This window comes from Carlito syrichta, unplaced genomic scaffold (genome assembly GCF_000164805.1).
Source record: "Carlito syrichta isolate Samal-C Ts95f unplaced genomic scaffold, Tarsius_syrichta-2.0.1 Scaffold311553, whole genome shotgun sequence".
NCBI lineage: Eukaryota > Metazoa > Chordata > Mammalia > Primates > Tarsiidae > Carlito > Carlito syrichta.
Genome location: NW_007255649.1, coordinates 267,017 through 283,383, shown reverse-complemented (window position 1 = coordinate 283,383; position 16,367 = coordinate 267,017). Strand labels below are relative to the sequence as shown.

The window sequence follows — 16,367 nt, the reverse complement described above, 5'->3', positions numbered from 1 at the left end:
TGGGATTACAGGTGTGAACCACCACACCTGGCCTCCAATTTTTAATTTATATACACAGCACAGTGACAAATGTATTTCTACATAATCTTTGCCTGAGTTCTGATTACTTGTTTGCAATCATTCTAGAGGGAAAATTGCTGACAAAGGGAGTTGCCTCTCTTTAGGTTAGAAGGTAGTTTTTTTCACATCTGTGTGATGCCTTTGTAGTTGCCTTTTTAAAATTCAAGCAAACAAAAGCAATATGCTTTATTTTTTAAAATTACTGTGGTACTTTATTAGTACATTTTCAGGGCAAATGTCAAGCAGTTCCTTAGCTGTTGAAACATTCCACCATTAACATATGAATGTCAGTAAGTGAGAAGTGAGTTCTTTTTTTTTTTGAGTCGGAGTCTCACTCTATTGCCCAGACTGGAGTGCGGTGGCACACTCATGGCCACCCCAGCATTGACCTGCCAGGCTCTGGTGATCCTTCCGCCTCAGCCTTATAAGTAGCCAGAACTACAGGCATGTGCCACCATGCCCTGCTAATTTTCTATTTATTGTAGAGACGAGGTCTCGCCAAGTCGCCTGGGCTGGTCTCGAACCTGCAGACTCAGGCAGTCCACTCGCCTTGGCCTCCCAAAGTGCTGGGATTACAGACTGAGCCACCATTTCCAGCCAGTAAGAGGCTTATTGGTCCACAGCAGAACAGGAAGGTCAAAGCTTCCTGGTGTTTCTCATTGCTTTGCTTGGTGCTTCTGGTAGCATAGATTTTTCAAGATTGACATCACCTGTGTTCCTGTTTGTATTAAGTCCAGATTTTCCATTCCTTTAGTACAGACATTTGTTGGTAGTTTGTTTTGAAGATAATTCTAGTTTCTCTATTTTTTTCAGTAAATTGCTGACTTATTGTCTGCTTTGCCTTCTGCTAGCCACTGTTATGGCATATTCAGCAACAATAGAAATTTATTGAGCACTTATATGCTGTGCACAGTCCCAACTACTTTATACACATTTTATTTTTAAAAGTACTTAGAGGTGACATGTTTACTACTGGTTGGTCTGGGTAACATGCTCATGACAACAACTAAGGGGGTGCCTTGCACCCCCCCCCACTGTCCTGACACCAAAGTGCATAGTTTAGCTCTTATACCTTACCCTCTCTGTGTATACATAATTTTTAACCCTCAGAGAGTATGTGTGTTTGGGGGCTTGTGTACAATCATTTAGCAACAGGCGATGTCCTTTTTATTATCTTCTAGTTGAAAAAAAGTTATGACTTATTGGGTATATGGACTCACTGGGCTTTTATGATATGGTTTATTTTGAATGTGTGTTGCTATTTTTTGAAACTATTTTTTTCTTGATCTCGTTATGTAGGTTCAAAAGTTGCTTTGCATGTGCCCAGTAGATTTCCATGGGATCTTCCAGTTGGATGAAAGACGAAGAGATGCAGTGATTGCATTGGGTATTTTTCTGATTGAATCTGATCTTCAGGTAAATCTTCATGAAATTAAAAGTTTCTGCAGTGTAAAAGGGGGTATGGAGGCCAAGTGTGGTGGCTCATGGCTGTAATCCCAGCACTTTGGGAGGCCAAGGGAGTAGGATTGCTTGAGCACAGGGATTCAAGACCAGACTGGACAATATAGCAAGACCCCTCATCTCAACAACAACAACAAATTAGTCAGGCATGGTAGCACAAACCTGTAAAAAACAAAACAAATAAATAGAGGTGTAGAAAGAATTTAAATTCGTGCCTGCTTATATTTACCTATAGCAATATCAGAAGAATGTATTCGTACCTAATCAAAGTGTTTAGGGGGAAGGGTGAGACAGGGTAGATGGAAAAGGTGGGAATGAGACTTCTTAATGTATACTTTCTGAGGAAATTTGAGCTTTTTGAACTGTGTGAATATATTATGTTGTAAAAAATAAAGGAGATTGGCTGTTTTCTTTTTTTGCCAAAAAGCAAGTTAAAATGCTTTGCGAAGTAATTGTGTGCCCACCAGAGTAGGCTTGGTTTTTTGTCTCAGGTAAAATGCTTATCAGTCAGACTCAGGGTTATCTTTTTTTTTTTCTTTCAGAAGGACAAAATTTTTTGAGATAATTTTGACATTATACCATCTTTTCCAAAACTGTTGTATATATAAATTAAGTTTTAGATACTTGTTAACGTACCTTTTAAGAGGGATTTAAAAATCAGTTTTGGCTGGGCACAGTGGCTCAAGCCTGTAATCCTAGCACTTTAGGAGGCCAAGGTGAGAGGATTGCCTGAGCCCAGGGGTTCGAGACCAGCCTAGGCAACTTGGTGAGACCTTGTCTCTACAATAAATAAATTAAAAAATTGGCTGGGTGTGGTTGCGTGTGCCTGTAGTTCAGGCTGCTTGGAAGACTGAGGCAGAAGAATCGCCTGAGCCCAGAAGGTCGACACTGGAGTGACTGTGAGCGTACCACTGCACTCCAGCCTGGGCGACAGAATGAGACTCCAACACCCCCCAAAAAACAAAACAGTAACAACAACAAAACCAGTCTTGTAGCTCCAATGGAAAAGAGTGTGACCATTTGTGTGTGTGTGTGTGTGTGTGTTTTATATTTATCAAAGCTAACTGAAGTATATGATTGATCATTGATTTAAAATCTTTTATTAACTTATTTATTTATTTCTATTGTCATCAGGTACCTTTTTTTTTTTTGAGTTGGAGTCTCACTCTGTCACCCAGACTGGAGTGCAGTGGCTGCTTCCGGCCACCACAGCCTCGACCTGCTGGGCTCCAGTGATCCTTCCGCCTCAGCCTTCCAAGTAGCTGGAACTACAGGCATGCGCTACCATGCCCGGCTCATTTTGATTTATTGTGGAGATGAGGTCTCATCAAGTTGCCCACGCGGGTCACGCAGCTGCGGGCTCAGGCAATCCACTCACCTCAGCCTCCCAAAGGCGCGGGATTACAGGCTGAGCCACCAAGCCTGGCTAGGTACCATTTTTTTAAGTCTAAGCTTAAGCATGTCATATTAGATAAATAAAGACTTAGATATTTGGGCAGGCTTGTTGGCTCCTGCCTATAATATCAGCACTTTGGGAGGCTGAGGCAGGAGAATTTCTTGAGCCCAAGAGTTTGAGGCCAGCCTGGGCAAGACCCAGTCTCTACAAAAAAATAAAGAAAATTAGCCAAGTGTAGTGCCACATGTAGTCCTAGCTACTTGGGAAGCTAAGGCAGGAGGATCCTTTGAGCATAGGAGTTTAGGTCTTTAGTAAGCTGTGATCCCACTACTGCACTCCAACCTGGATGACAAAATGAGATCCTGTCTAAAAAACAGCCAGACACGGTGTAATCCCAGCATTTTGGGAGGCTCAGGTGTGTGCCCAGCTAATTTTTTGATTTATTGTAGAGACGTGGTCTCGCCAAGTTGCCTGGTCTGGTCTCGAACCCACAGGCTCATGCAGTCCACTCGCTTCGGCCTCCCAAAGTGCTAGGATTACAGGCTGAACCACCGAACCCAGCCTATGTTAGACTTTTTAAGATGGTAAAAACGAGGTGGATACAAATCACCTTTGGTTTATTTGGGGTTCTGGGAAAGGATTGGCAGGATCCCTGGTGTCTTGTGTCTTTGTTCTTTGGGCCATATAGTTTACCTGTTCTTCCAGGAAAGACCATCAGCCTTGTAGATAGCAGGAGAGAAACCCAGCATGCTTCACCACCCTGAGAAGACCTACGGACCAGCTTCCTCTTAGTTTGCTTAGTGCTTATATTCCTTGGTTCCATCTAGGATGGGCCATGTCTTGGCCTCTTTCATGTCCCAGCAGTGGGCTGCCCTGGCAGCAGCTGTGGCCAGAGTAGAGGAGGTGATTTCACTGACCACATGCTACTAAAGCCATCCCAATTTATATAGGAAAGAGCCACCTAGGGCCACTTCCTCCATGAGGGACCATACAATGCAGGCCCTTCAGAGATCCTGGATAGACGTCCTAGCTAGCACATCTTCACTGTTTGGAGAAAAAAGTTGTAGTGTTTTTGCTAAAGAAAATTCTCTATTTTTTTTCTTGTTGTTTTGGTTTATTCTTGTTTTATTGAGTTGGGGGTCTCACTCTGTCACTCAGGCTGGAGTACAGTAGCACGATCACAGCTCACCGCAGCCTCAAACTACTGGGCTAAGGTGTTCATCCCACCTCAGCCTCCCAAGTAGCTGGGACTACAAGTGCACAGCTAATTTATTGATTTTTTTTTTTTTTTGTAGACACAAAAAATGTTGCCTAGGCTATGTCCCAAACTGTTGATCTTAAGCTGTTCTCCTGCCTCAGCCTCCCAAATCGCTGGGATTGCATGTGTGAGCCATCATGCCCAGTCTGTTTTGATTATCTGTTTTTATGGTATAGCAAACTTCCCCAAAACTTACTGGTTTAATGCAACCTTTTTTTTTTTTTAAACCTCATGAATCTGCAATTTAGACATGGCTCAGAAGAGTCACTGTCTCTACTTCATTTAGCATCCATTGGGGTAGCTCAAAACCTGGGGGCTGGAATCACATCTGAAGACTTGTTTATGGGCCTTATGACAACATTGTGCCGGGGTTCCAGGGCACTTGTTCTGAGAAAGAGCCAGGTGGATGCTGTGTTCCTTCTCTAACCTAATCCAGGAAGTCTGAGTCTCATTTATACTACTTAATTTTTGTTGTTTTTTGAAACAGGGTCTCACTCTGTCACCCAGACTGGAGTGCAGTGGTGCAGTCATAGCTCACTGCAGCCTCAAACTGAGCTCAAACGATCCTCCTGCTTCAGCCTCCCAAAGTGCTGGGATTATGGGCATGAGCCTCTACATCTGGCTGCATTTATACTACTTTCTTTTTTTTTTTGAATTGGAATCTCACGCTATTGCCCAGGCTGGAGTGCAGTGGCACGCTCATGGCCTCCGCAGCCTCGACCTGCTGGGCTCAGGTGATCCTTCCGCCTCAGCCTTCCAAGTAGTTGGAACTACAGGCACGTGCCACCACGTGCCACCTGGCTAATTTTTGATTTATTGTAGAGATGAGGTCTCACCAAGTTGCCCAGGCTGGTCTCGAACCTGTGGGCTCAGGCAATCTTCTCACCTCGGCCTCCCAAAGTGCTGGGATTATAGGCGTTAGCCACTGTACCCAGCCTTTATACTACTTTCTACCTACACGAGAAGCAAGTCACTAAGGTGACATGTGAATTTGAGATGAATTAGGCCCCACCTTTAGGTAGGAGGAGTAACAAAGAACTTACATACATGTTTTCAAAACTACCACATGGTTTTTTGGTATTCAATGTTAAATAGTTCTCTGGAGCACACTTATATAGCCCTCTACTAGAACAGCTATAAATAGGGAAATAACCCCAAAAAGATGGTGATGTAAGACCGTGAAGCTACTTGTTGATTGGCTAGTTTGGAAACTATAGTTGGACTTATGTTGGTTAAAAGTCTAGTGCTCAACTTGATAGGTGTAAGAGGAAAAACACAGCAGAAAATTTTTTTCTTTCTTTTTTTTTTTTTGTTTGAGTCAAAGTCTTACTCTGTTGCCCAGGCTGGAGTGCAGTGGCATGCTCACAGCCACCACTGCCTCTACCTGCTGGGCTCAGGTGATCTTTCTACCTCAGCCTTCCAAGTAGCTGGGACCACAGGTGTGCACCACCATAGCCGGCTAATTTTTTTCTTTTATTTATTGTAGAGATGAGGTCTTGCCAAGTTGCCCAGGCTGGTCTCGAACCCTTGGGCTCAGGCAATTCTCACGCCTCCGCCTCCGCCTCCCAAAGTGCTGGGATTATAGGCATGAGCCACTGCTCCCCGTTAGAAAATTAAAAAAAAAGAAGAAGACAAGGGACATGAGCAACAAAAAGATCACCAAGTTGAGAAGCTCTTTCTCTAAGCTTCTTTTCAGTCTCCAGATCTTATTCTGGAACTCGTGGATGAGTTTTTGGGCTCTCTGAACCCTTCTCACTGAAGACAGCTTTGGGTATGCATGTACACATTCTGGAGAGGCCCTCACAGGGCTCAGCGCCCAGGGGAGACCCAAGCAGGTTGGCCCTCAGTTCCAGAGGGCAAGTTTGAACGCTTCTTTAGACCCCTGTGGTGCAGGCTTACATGATAGTCTCTGGACTTTACTTTGTGGAAGCAAGAAATGAATGATGCTGTGTGAACTTACCTGCACTTTACATTATTTCTGCAGAACCTTTGAGATGGTTAGGATATGGATATGCTTTGTTTGGGGGCTTAATCTGGCCTAAAAAGCTACCAGTCACTTACTTTATTAATTTTTTTTTTTTAGCACAAGGACTGTGTGGTTCCTTACCTTCTTCGACTTCTCAAAGGTCTTCCAAAAGTGTATTGGGTAGAAGAAAGCACAGCTCGGAAAGGCAGAGGTAATTTTGTATAATATTTTCCCCAAATGTTCATCATCTGTAATGATCATGTGTTTGTTTATACTAGCATACCAGTTAGGATGCTTCTAGCTGGTTCTACTCCTGGCTGTAGAACAGCTAACTACCTGTAGCAGTGTGGACCAAGCTTAATCACTGTTGTCCACACCCCTGTGTGAGGAGGAGAAGGTGGTCCTGGGCAGGCCTGCTTTCCATTGCACTTTTCTGAGTGAGCAGCAACTTTGAGACCTCCAGGAACCTTTTCTCATTGCCTCATTGGCCAGAATTGGGTCACCTGCCCACCCCCAAACTAGTCACTATTACCCTGGATTTATAGGCGCACTCCTGGAGTGAGGTAAGTTCTCCACATTGCATTGCTGCTGCTCAGAAGGGATGAAATGGATGTTAGGGACTCAACCTAACTATGTTCACTGAAAATAGTTTTATCACTTTGTTGCTGTTGCTAAGTTTGTTAAACTTTGCACCTTTAGAAATGAAAGAAATTCATGTATTTTTTTAACTTGTATTTTATTTATGTATGTGTATATATATATAATTTTTTAGAGCAAAGTCTGGCTATGTTCCAAGGCTATCTATTGTATTTTGGTCTCCCATTAGTGTCAAAGGAAAGTTAGATCATCTTTGCCTTTCTTCCCTTTGCTCTGTTTACGCTCTCCCTTTACTTCCTTCCTCCCTCTTTGCTTCTTCCTTCTCTCCCTTCTGAAATGTTTACACAGATCCACTCTGCCAAGAATTGTACTAAAAACATTTATAACGCCGATGTTCTTGTATACTGATTTTCCAGTGCTCCAGATCAGCTCAGAAGGCCTCAGCAGTTTGAGGCTCATGACCCATGAGACCAAAGCCTTCTTGTAGTTTGTGTCTGTGCAACCTGAGGTCCACTTTTGGGTTTAGCAGGGGGTCAGTGTCTGTACAGAAGACTTTTGTCCTTTTTGTTGGTGGCATATCCCTAATAAGGTAGATGGGCTCTGTCTGCTAGAAGGAGGATTTGCATTAACATTCTACTCAAGACTATGTTCCTCTTGACCTTTGGGTTTTCATCATTTCCGGTAATATAGTACCATGCCTAAAACTGACAGATCTCACATTATGCAAATGTCCTGCAATTTGAAGGACTATGAATTAAATAGAGCAGTGCTGCTAGAAAGTCAAATGACTGTGTCCACCACTGTGTTATCTACAATAGATGTTGATGCTGGTTTTTTTTTTTTTTTTTGTAATTGCAAAGCAACAATCACTTCTGTATACATGGATTCATATTAGAGTGAAAGGTTCAGCATTATTTGAAACATTGTTGGAGATATATAAATTTTCAATTATTGGGTAATATCTTAACTTTTTAAAAATTAAGGCACTTATGCTTTTGTTGTTTGTTTTTTTGAGTTGGAGTCTCACTCTGTTGCCCAGTCTGGAGTGCAGCAGCAGGATCACAGCTCACTGCAGCCTCGACCTCCTGGGCTCAGGTGATTCTTCTGTGCATGCCACCTCACCAAGCTAATTTTTTTCTTTTTCTTTTTTCTTTTGTAGAGACAGGGTCTTGTTATATTGCCCAGACTGGTCTTGAACTCTTGGGCTCAAGTGATCTGCTTGCCTCGACCTCCCAAAATGTTGGGATTGCAGGTGTGAGCCAACACAGCTGGCCTAATTATGCTTTTGAACTCTAGAGCAATAGTACTCAAAGTGTCTCTCTCCCTGGACTAGCAGCTTCAGTGTCACTTGGGAACTTGTCAGAAAGGCAGATTTTCAGTTCCCACAAATTCAGTTTCAGAGCTACTAAATTAGAAACTCACCAGGGAAACAGGCAGTCTGTAAATTTAACAAGCCTCCAGGTGATTCTGATGCACACTCAAATTTGAGAATGACCTAGAACTGCATTTTAAAATTATACGCACAGGAGTAGAAATGAATAGTTTCCTGCCATGTACTGTGAAAATGTTATGCCCATAAAATAGTAGCTACTCTTTTTTTTTTTTTTTTTTTGAGTTGGAGTCTCACTCTGTTGCCCAGACTGGAGTGCAGTGGCCACTTCCGGCCACCGCAGCCTCGACCTGCTGGGCTCCGGCAATCCTTCCACCTCAGCCTTCCAAGTAGCTGGAACTACAGGGCGCGCGCTATCACGCCCGGTTAATTTTTTGATTTGTTGTAGAGATGAGGTCTCGTCAAGTTGCCCAGGCAGGTCACGAACCCACAGGCTCAGGCAGTCCACTCACCTCGGCCTCCCAAAGTGCTGGGATTACAGACTGAGCCACTGAGCCCAGCCGTAGCTACTCTTATGTCCTTGATTCAATATTTAATATTTGAAATTGTTTAACTATTTAATTGTGACTTGATCAGATGCCAAGTGCACTTGATATTTGAAGATGTGCCTGATACAGAAGTGCTATGTAGCTTTTGGTCTTTAAGACATAGCACTTCATAGCTGGGTGCTGTGGCTCACATCTGTACCAGCACTTTGTGAAGTAGAGGTCAGAGGATTGCCTGAGCCCAAGGGTTGGAGACCAGCCAGGGCAACTTGGCAAGACCTCATCTCTGTAATAAATAAAAAAAAAAATTAGTCAGGTGTGGTGGTACTTGGAAGGCGGAGGCAGAAGGATCACCTGAGCCCAGCTGATTGAGGATGCAGTGGCCATGAGCGTGCCACTGCACTCCAGCCTGGGTGACAGAGTAAGACTTCAACTCAAAAAAATTTAAAAAAAGGCAGCACTCTCCCAGCCTTGAGGGCCATGCTCCTAAGAATCTCCCTATAGGAAGCTTAGTAGTGGAAGAGCATCAAGCTTATGGGGAACAGAGCAATTCTTTGGAAGCTCTTACTAAGATTTTCCCCATATGCCAAAACAAAGCAGAAAAACAACAACAACAAGATTTTTGGTTTTTGAGTCGGAGTCTCACTCGTCACCCAGACTGGAGTGCAGTGGCCGCTCCCGGCCACCGCAGCCTTGACCTGCTGGGCTCCAGTGTTCCTTCCACCTCAGCCTTCCAAGTAGCTGGAACTACAGGTGCACACTACCACACCCGGCTAATTTTTTGATTTTTTGTAGAGAGAGGTCTCGCCATGTTGCCCAGGCGGGTCTCGAACCCAAGGGCTCAGGCAATTCACTCACCTCGGCCTCCTAAGGCGCAGGATTACAGGCTGAGCCATTGAGCCCGGCTAACAACAAGATTTTATTCAATTTAAAGCCACAGTAATAGGTATTTGACAGCTGGCTTCCACGTTTCATCTCTTACACTCCCTCAAGATTGATCACTCACTTTTATTTAGGCAGGCAACAAAAAATGTAATCTATCATGATGAGATGCTATATAATGTCAGACTATCAATTGGCTCAAGAACTTTTTTGTTTTTTTGAGTTGGAGTCTCACTGTCGCCCAGACTGGAGTGCAGTGGCCACTCCCAGCCTCCGCAGCCTCGACTTGCTGGGCTCTAGCGATCCTTCCGCCTCAGCCTTCCAAGTAACTGGAACTACAGGCGTGCGCTACAATGCCAGGCTCATTTTTGATTTATTGTAGAGATGAGGTCTCGCCAAGTTGCCCAGTCGGGTCTCGAACTCTGGTTTCTCTTCAGATCACGTAAATCTTTCACCTTTTTTTTTTTTAAAGACACAGTCTTGCTATGTTGCCAGGCTGGTCATGAACTCCTGGCCTCAAGCAGTTCTCTCGTCTCAGCATTCCAAAGTGCTAGGATTACAGGCATGAGCCACCATGCCCAGTAAAACATTTCCGTTGCCGGGCTCGGTGGCTCAGCCTGTAATCCAGCACCTTTGGGAGGCTGAGGTGAGTGGATTGCCTGAACCCACAGGTTCAAGACCCGCCTGGGCAGTGAGACCTCATCTCTACAATAAATCAAAAAATCAGCCGGGCGTGGTAGCACATGCCTGTAATTCCGGCTACTTGGAAGGCTGAGGCGGAAGGATTGCCGGAGCCCAGCAGGTCGAGGCTGTGGTGGCCGGGAGTGGCCACTGCACTCCAGTCTGGGTGACAGAGTGAGACTCCAACTCAAAACAAAACAAAACAAAAACAAAACATTTACGTTAACAGTTAACTTAAACATTTAAGTTTATTGAACCAAAGCATTAAAAGAAAGGTAAGGGTTTTCCTTAGCAAACATGTTGGGCCCACGTCTGTTCTTTTGAAACTCATCTCAACGAGGGCAGCTGGTCCCTTGGCAGGCTGTGTGAGAGAGGGGAACATAACTGAATTGGATGGCCAGTAGGTGTGACCTAGTGTCTCTTTTCTGAGGATCTGATTTATGTCTTTATGTCTTCCAGGTGCTCTCCCAGTTGCAGAGAGCTTCAGCTTCTGCTTGGTAACTTTGCTATCTGATGTGGCTTATAGGGACCCTTCACTTAGGGATGAGGTAAGTATGTGGTGATGTGGTTGGTGTGTATTCATTTTTTTTTTTTTGAGTTGGAGTCTCTGTAGAGATGAGGTCTCGCCAAGTTGCCCAGGCGGGTTTTGAACCCGCGGGCTCAGGCAATCCACTCACCTCAGCCTCCCAAAGGCATGGGATTACAGGCTGAGCCACCGAGCCCGGCTATTTTTTTTTTTTTTAAGACACAGTCACTCTGTTACCCAAATAGAGTACACTGGTGCAATGATAGCTCACTGTAACCTCAAATTCCTGAGCTCAAACAGTCCTCCCACCTCAGCCTTCCAAGCAGCTAGGACTAAAGGTGCATATCACCATACCTAGCTAACTTTTAAATTTTGTAGAGTCTCACTGTGTTGCCCAGGTTGGTCTCGAACTCCTGGCTTCAAGTGATCCTCTTGTCTGGGCCTCCCAAAGTGCTGGAATTACAGGCGTGAACCACTGTGCCTAGCTTGCATTTCTGTTAGAGTGAGAAAAGTCTTAAAGCAATGAAAAGAGTTTTTGAAAAATTGATTGCTTATGTTGATTTATTTCATACTATTAACAGCTGACCTAGGAAATGTTTAATACTCACTTTCATTACTTCTCTTTTTTGTTTGAGTTGGAGTCTCACTAACACCCAAAAGGAGTGCAGTGCAGTGGCATGCTCATGGCCACCGCAGCCTCAACCTGCTGGGCTCAGGTGATCCTTCCACCTCAGCCTTCCAAGTAGCTGGAACCACAGATGCATGCCACCACGCCTGGCTAATTTGATTTATTGTCGAGATAAGGTCTCAACCAAGTTGCCCAGGCTGGTCTCAAACCCCTGGAATCAGTCAGTCACTCGCCTCCACCTCCCAAAGTGTTGGGATTACAGTCGTGAGCCACCACATCCGGCTCTCCTTACTTCTCAGTTTATGGTACTTTTCAATATCTTATGAATCTTTTTTTTTTTTTTTTTTGAGTTGGAGTCTCACTCTGTCGCCCAGACTGGAGTGCAGTGGCTGCTCCTGGCCACTGCAGCCTCAACCTGCTGGGCTCCGGCGATCCTTCTGCCTCAGCCTTCTGAGTAGCCGGAATTACAGGCATGCGCTACCACGCTTGGCTGATTTTTAGATTTATTGTAGAGATGAGGTCTCACTGCCCAGGCGGGTCTCGAACCCGTGGGCTCAGGCAATCCACTCACCTCAGCCTCCCAAAGGCACGGGATTACAGGCTGAGCCATCGAGCCCGGCTATCATGAGTCTTATTCAACTTTTTTTCCTTGTCTTTTATAAGGGAGGGTGCTGGAGATATGAGCAGCACCAACTCCCTCAACTTTTCTAAAAGTCCTGTGAGGTAGGCAGAGGAAGCACATCTTCCTTTAAATTGGGAATTGAAGGCATTCATAGAAGAGGTTTTTTAGATAGCTGAAACTTTTGCCTTTACGTGCATAGACTTTTAGATTTTGTTAAAAATGTTACCAATGTATGTTTCATACTTTCCTCCTTTTAAAACAAAGAATGCAGTCATAATTTAAACTTTTCCTTAATCAGATTTATCATTTAGAAAGTCAGTTTTTATATGCTACTATTTTTAGGTCCTGCCAAGGAGGGTCTAGTTGTTGTCTGCATGCTAAAATGTTCCCAGCTAGTGATGCTTTTTGAGTTCTTTCTAATTTAGGTTCTTTATTTATTTGTAGATTGGCTAAAGAGATAACTAGATATGTTAGAATTATGCATTTCTATTAAAAAATTAGACATTAAGCCGGGCTCAGTGGCTCAGCCTGTAATCCCGCGCTTTGGGAGGCTGAGGTGAGTGGATTGCCTGAGCCCGCGGGTTCGAGACCCGCCTGGGCAACTTGGTGATACCTCATCTCTACAATAAATCAAAAAATTACCCAGGCATGAAGGCGCACGCCTGTAATTACAGCTACTTGGAAGGGTGAGGTGGAAGGATCGCCAGAGCCCAACAGGTCGAGGGCGCGGTGGCCGGGAGCGGCCACTGCACTCCAGTCTGGATGACAGAGTGAGACTCCAACTCAAAAAAAAAATAAAAATTAGACATTAACTTAAGAACTTTTCCATGAGTAAAATTTATCAAAATAAAGAGGTCAATATTGAAGATGATGACATGACTTTAACATATGAGATGGAAAAAGTATTGCTTTTCAGGCCTTCCTAGATTATTCAGCATTATTTAGCATTATGAAAATGTTAGGGCTGGGTGCGGTGGCTCACACTTATAATCCCAGCACTTTGGGAGGCCAAGGTAAGAGGATTGCCTGAGCTCAGGGGTTTGAGACCAGCCTGGGCAGCTTGGTAAGACCTCGTCTCTACAATAAATTTTTAAAAAATTAAAAATTAAAAAATAAAATGTAAGAAAGTTGACTATGTTATGAACAAGTCATGTCAGATCAACTTCGTTTTCTTCTTTGCCTGAGTTTTCTAAGATGGGTACTTGAGAGAAATGAGATAACTTCATGAAGGCTTTGGACAAGCACCTCTCCTGACTGTCTTGATCAATTATTTGGCACAAGGGCCAAAATGATCTGGAGGGTTTGCAGAACTGCCTGAAGGACCATCCCAAAGGGTTCTTGGTGAGGTATCTGCCTAACAAGAGTCTCTTACTGTTGGAGCAAAACAAGCTAGTACTGCGAATGAAGATCTAGAAAGCAAATGATCTCATTTGTAGAAGGCACACAGCTGGAAATGGAAGATGAATGCATTGCACCAAAGCTAATACCATGAGCTTTTGTAGGGAAAAATGAAAAGTAAAAACCAGCTGCATAAGTAAGGATTGTTTAGCTGTGATGTTCAGCAATTACTCTGGCTTAATTCCAGCATCCCTGGAATGTATTTTGTTCTGAGTACCACACTTCTAGACAGATGTAGACAAGCTAGACTACCAAAATCAGAAGCAGGCAGTCAGCATCATAAAGGACTCTTGTGATCATAAGGAATAAAGTTAAAAAGAACTAAGGATTTTTAACAGTGGAAAGAGAAGACTTGGGACCTATCACCTGTTTATAGAATATGGAGGAAAAAGTAGCCCTGAGGGCTAGTATGTACAAGGAGAACATTGGCCTGGTGCTGGGAAGAGCTCTGGACTCGGCCAGAGAGGGAGGTTTCTGTCCCTGGAAGGTCAGCAGGTTGGCCTCTTGGTGTAGCTGTTGTAGAGAGATGTATCAGACATGGAGTTGGTCAAGATAATATCTAAAGCTGTTTCTAATTCTGAATTGATTTTGTGGTACTTGCCAGATTTTGTTGATAAGTTTGTTTTGTTTCCTTGGCTATTATAGATTTTAGATACACTTTTGCAAGTTTTGCATGTCCTCTTGGGAATGTGCCAGGCCTTGGAGATTCAAGAAAAAGGTACGCTTATAGATCTTTGAGGCTTTTCTGAAAATAGTTTTGTGTTTGCTCTTTCCCTTACTTTTCCATGGTCGTCTTTTCTGTTCTATGGTACCTATGTATACCTGATGGAAGAAAGCCTTTCTATATTAGGTTGATTTGTTGTGTGTTAGTATACTCAGAAGCCACATGAGGTCATGAGCTAAGTAAATTCTGGGTAACACTGGACAAGTAACTTCACCTTTTGGGCCTCAGTTTTTTGCCTGTAATGCATGGGTTAGATTAGTTGACTTCCAAAAGTTATGAAGCCCACTAATGTGATCCTAGGAGGTACCTGATAATATGCTTTAGTTACATTATTGCTTTGGATGTGCCATAAATAGATCAAGCCCTCCCGAGGAGAGCAGCTGGGTATGATGGAGACATAGCCTAAAGTTGTTAGTAATGACAGGTTGAAAATATCACCAGCCAGCCCTTGGGGTTGTGGCTTATTCTGAACCTTTACATTTGTTAGTTCTGGGACTGTGAAATGTTAGCCAGGGTTATAAGTTAATATGGTATGGCTTCTCACACTACTTTCTCACTTGGACTTTTAGAATACCTTTGCAAGTACGCAATCCCATGCCTGATAGGAATTTCACGAGCATTTGGGCGTTACAGCAACACAGAAGAGTCTCTTCTCTCAAAGCTCTTTCCCAAAGTCCCTCTTCATTCCCTCCGAGTCCCAGAAGAGCTTGAAGGTGTTCGAAGGCGTTCATTCAATGACTTCCGCTCCATCCTCCCCAGTAATCTGCTGACCGTCTGTCAGGAAGGCACCCTGAAGAGGAAAACCAGCAGTGTGTCCAGCATCTCTCAGGTGGGGCTAGGCTCCTAGGGAAAGAACAGAGGGAGAAGAACTCACTAAATACCTGTGCAAAGGAAATCTCTCTTGGGTGTAGTTTGAGGAAACTTAAGAAACATGAAAGGTTCTTAGAATTTTCTTTAATACAAAAATTTTCTTTGTCCCTCTTAAGATGTATGTTATTTCATAGTCATAAAGTATGTCTTTGATAGCAGTCGGGTGCCAAACTATTATGCATGGGAGACAGTTGGTGGCTCTTAAGTATATAATTGACTCAAGGAGAAAAGATAAAAACTCAAAACATTGAGAACAATTTAGCTTAGTAATCAAGTATAAAATGCATGACTAGATACAAAGAATCTAATGATATGACATGTAGTAGAGCATGCTGTAGCTGCAGTGGGCTTCAGGGATGAGGTATGGCTCAAACCAGGACTTTCAAATACAGACATTGGGCTAGCAGAGAGAACCTTGTCTAAGACAAAACTGACTGAGCTCTCACTGGCCTTTTTTGATCTGTAAGTTTGGTTGTGTGTTTCAGGTCAGCCCTGAACGTGGCATGCCCCCTCCCAGTTCCCCCGGAGGATCTGCCTTTCACTACTTTGAAGGTGGGCTTCACTTCTGTCAAGAACATTGACCTTGAACTCAGATAGCAAGTTCCCAGTGACTTCTTGTGATGTTAGGATGCTAATACTCTCTCTCTATTGTTTTTACTGAGTCAGAGTCTCACTCTGTTGCCCAAGCTGGAGTGCAGTGGCATACTCACAACCACTACAGCCTGGACCTGCTGGGCCCAGGTAATCCTTCTGCCTCAACCTTCCCAGTAGCTAGAACTATAGGCGCATGCCGCAATACTCGGCTAATTTTTCAGTTTATTGTAGAGATGAGGTCTCGCCAAGCTGCCCAGGCTGGTCTCGAACCCCTGGGCTCAGGCAATCCTCTCGCCTCAGCCTCCCAAAGTGCTGGGATTACAGGCATGAGGCACTGTGCCTGGCTAATTTTTTTTGTTTTTTGTTTTTGAGTCCGAGTCTCACTCTATCGCCTAGGCTGGAGTGCAATGGCATGCCCAACAGCCACTGCCGCCTCAACCTGCTAGGCTCAGGCGATCCTTCTGTCTCAGCCTCCCAAGTAACTGGAACTACAGGTACGCGCTACCACACCTGGCTAATTTTTCTGATTTATTGTAGAGACGAGGTCTCGCCAAGTTGCCCGGGCTGGTCTCGAATCCCTGGGCTCAGGCAATCCTCTCGCTTCCATCTCCCAAAGTTCTGGGATTACAGGCATGAGCCATCACACCTGGCCAATTCTCTGTTGTCATGAATCTAGAGTGGCAAGCTTTTAGGAAGTATTTATTTTTTGTTTTCTTTTTTTTTTTTTTTTTTTTTTGAGTTGGAGTCTCACTCTGTCGCCCAGACTGGAGTGCAGTGGCCGCTCCCGGCCACTGCAGCCTCGACCTGCTGGGCTCTGGCAATCCTTCCG

The 16,367-nt window shown here is 44.1% G+C and overlaps 1 protein-coding gene across 2 annotated transcripts in view; it reads left to right on the top strand.

Moving 5' to 3' along the window:
• PI4KA (phosphatidylinositol 4-kinase alpha) overlaps window positions 1-16,367 on the top strand; it is a 141,258-nt gene that overhangs the window by 24,173 nt on the left and 100,718 nt on the right. For both annotated transcript variants that reach the window (XM_008068808.2, XM_008068809.2), the window contains exons 2-7: window positions 1,360-1,476; window positions 6,259-6,352; window positions 10,636-10,724; window positions 13,996-14,068; window positions 14,644-14,903; window positions 15,430-15,496. In XM_008068808.2, coding sequence (XP_008066999.1) covers window positions 1,360-1,476; window positions 6,259-6,352; window positions 10,636-10,724; window positions 13,996-14,068; window positions 14,644-14,903; window positions 15,430-15,496 — 700 coding nt within the window. The remainder of the gene's footprint in view (window positions 1-1,359; window positions 1,477-6,258; window positions 6,353-10,635; window positions 10,725-13,995; window positions 14,069-14,643; window positions 14,904-15,429; window positions 15,497-16,367) is intronic.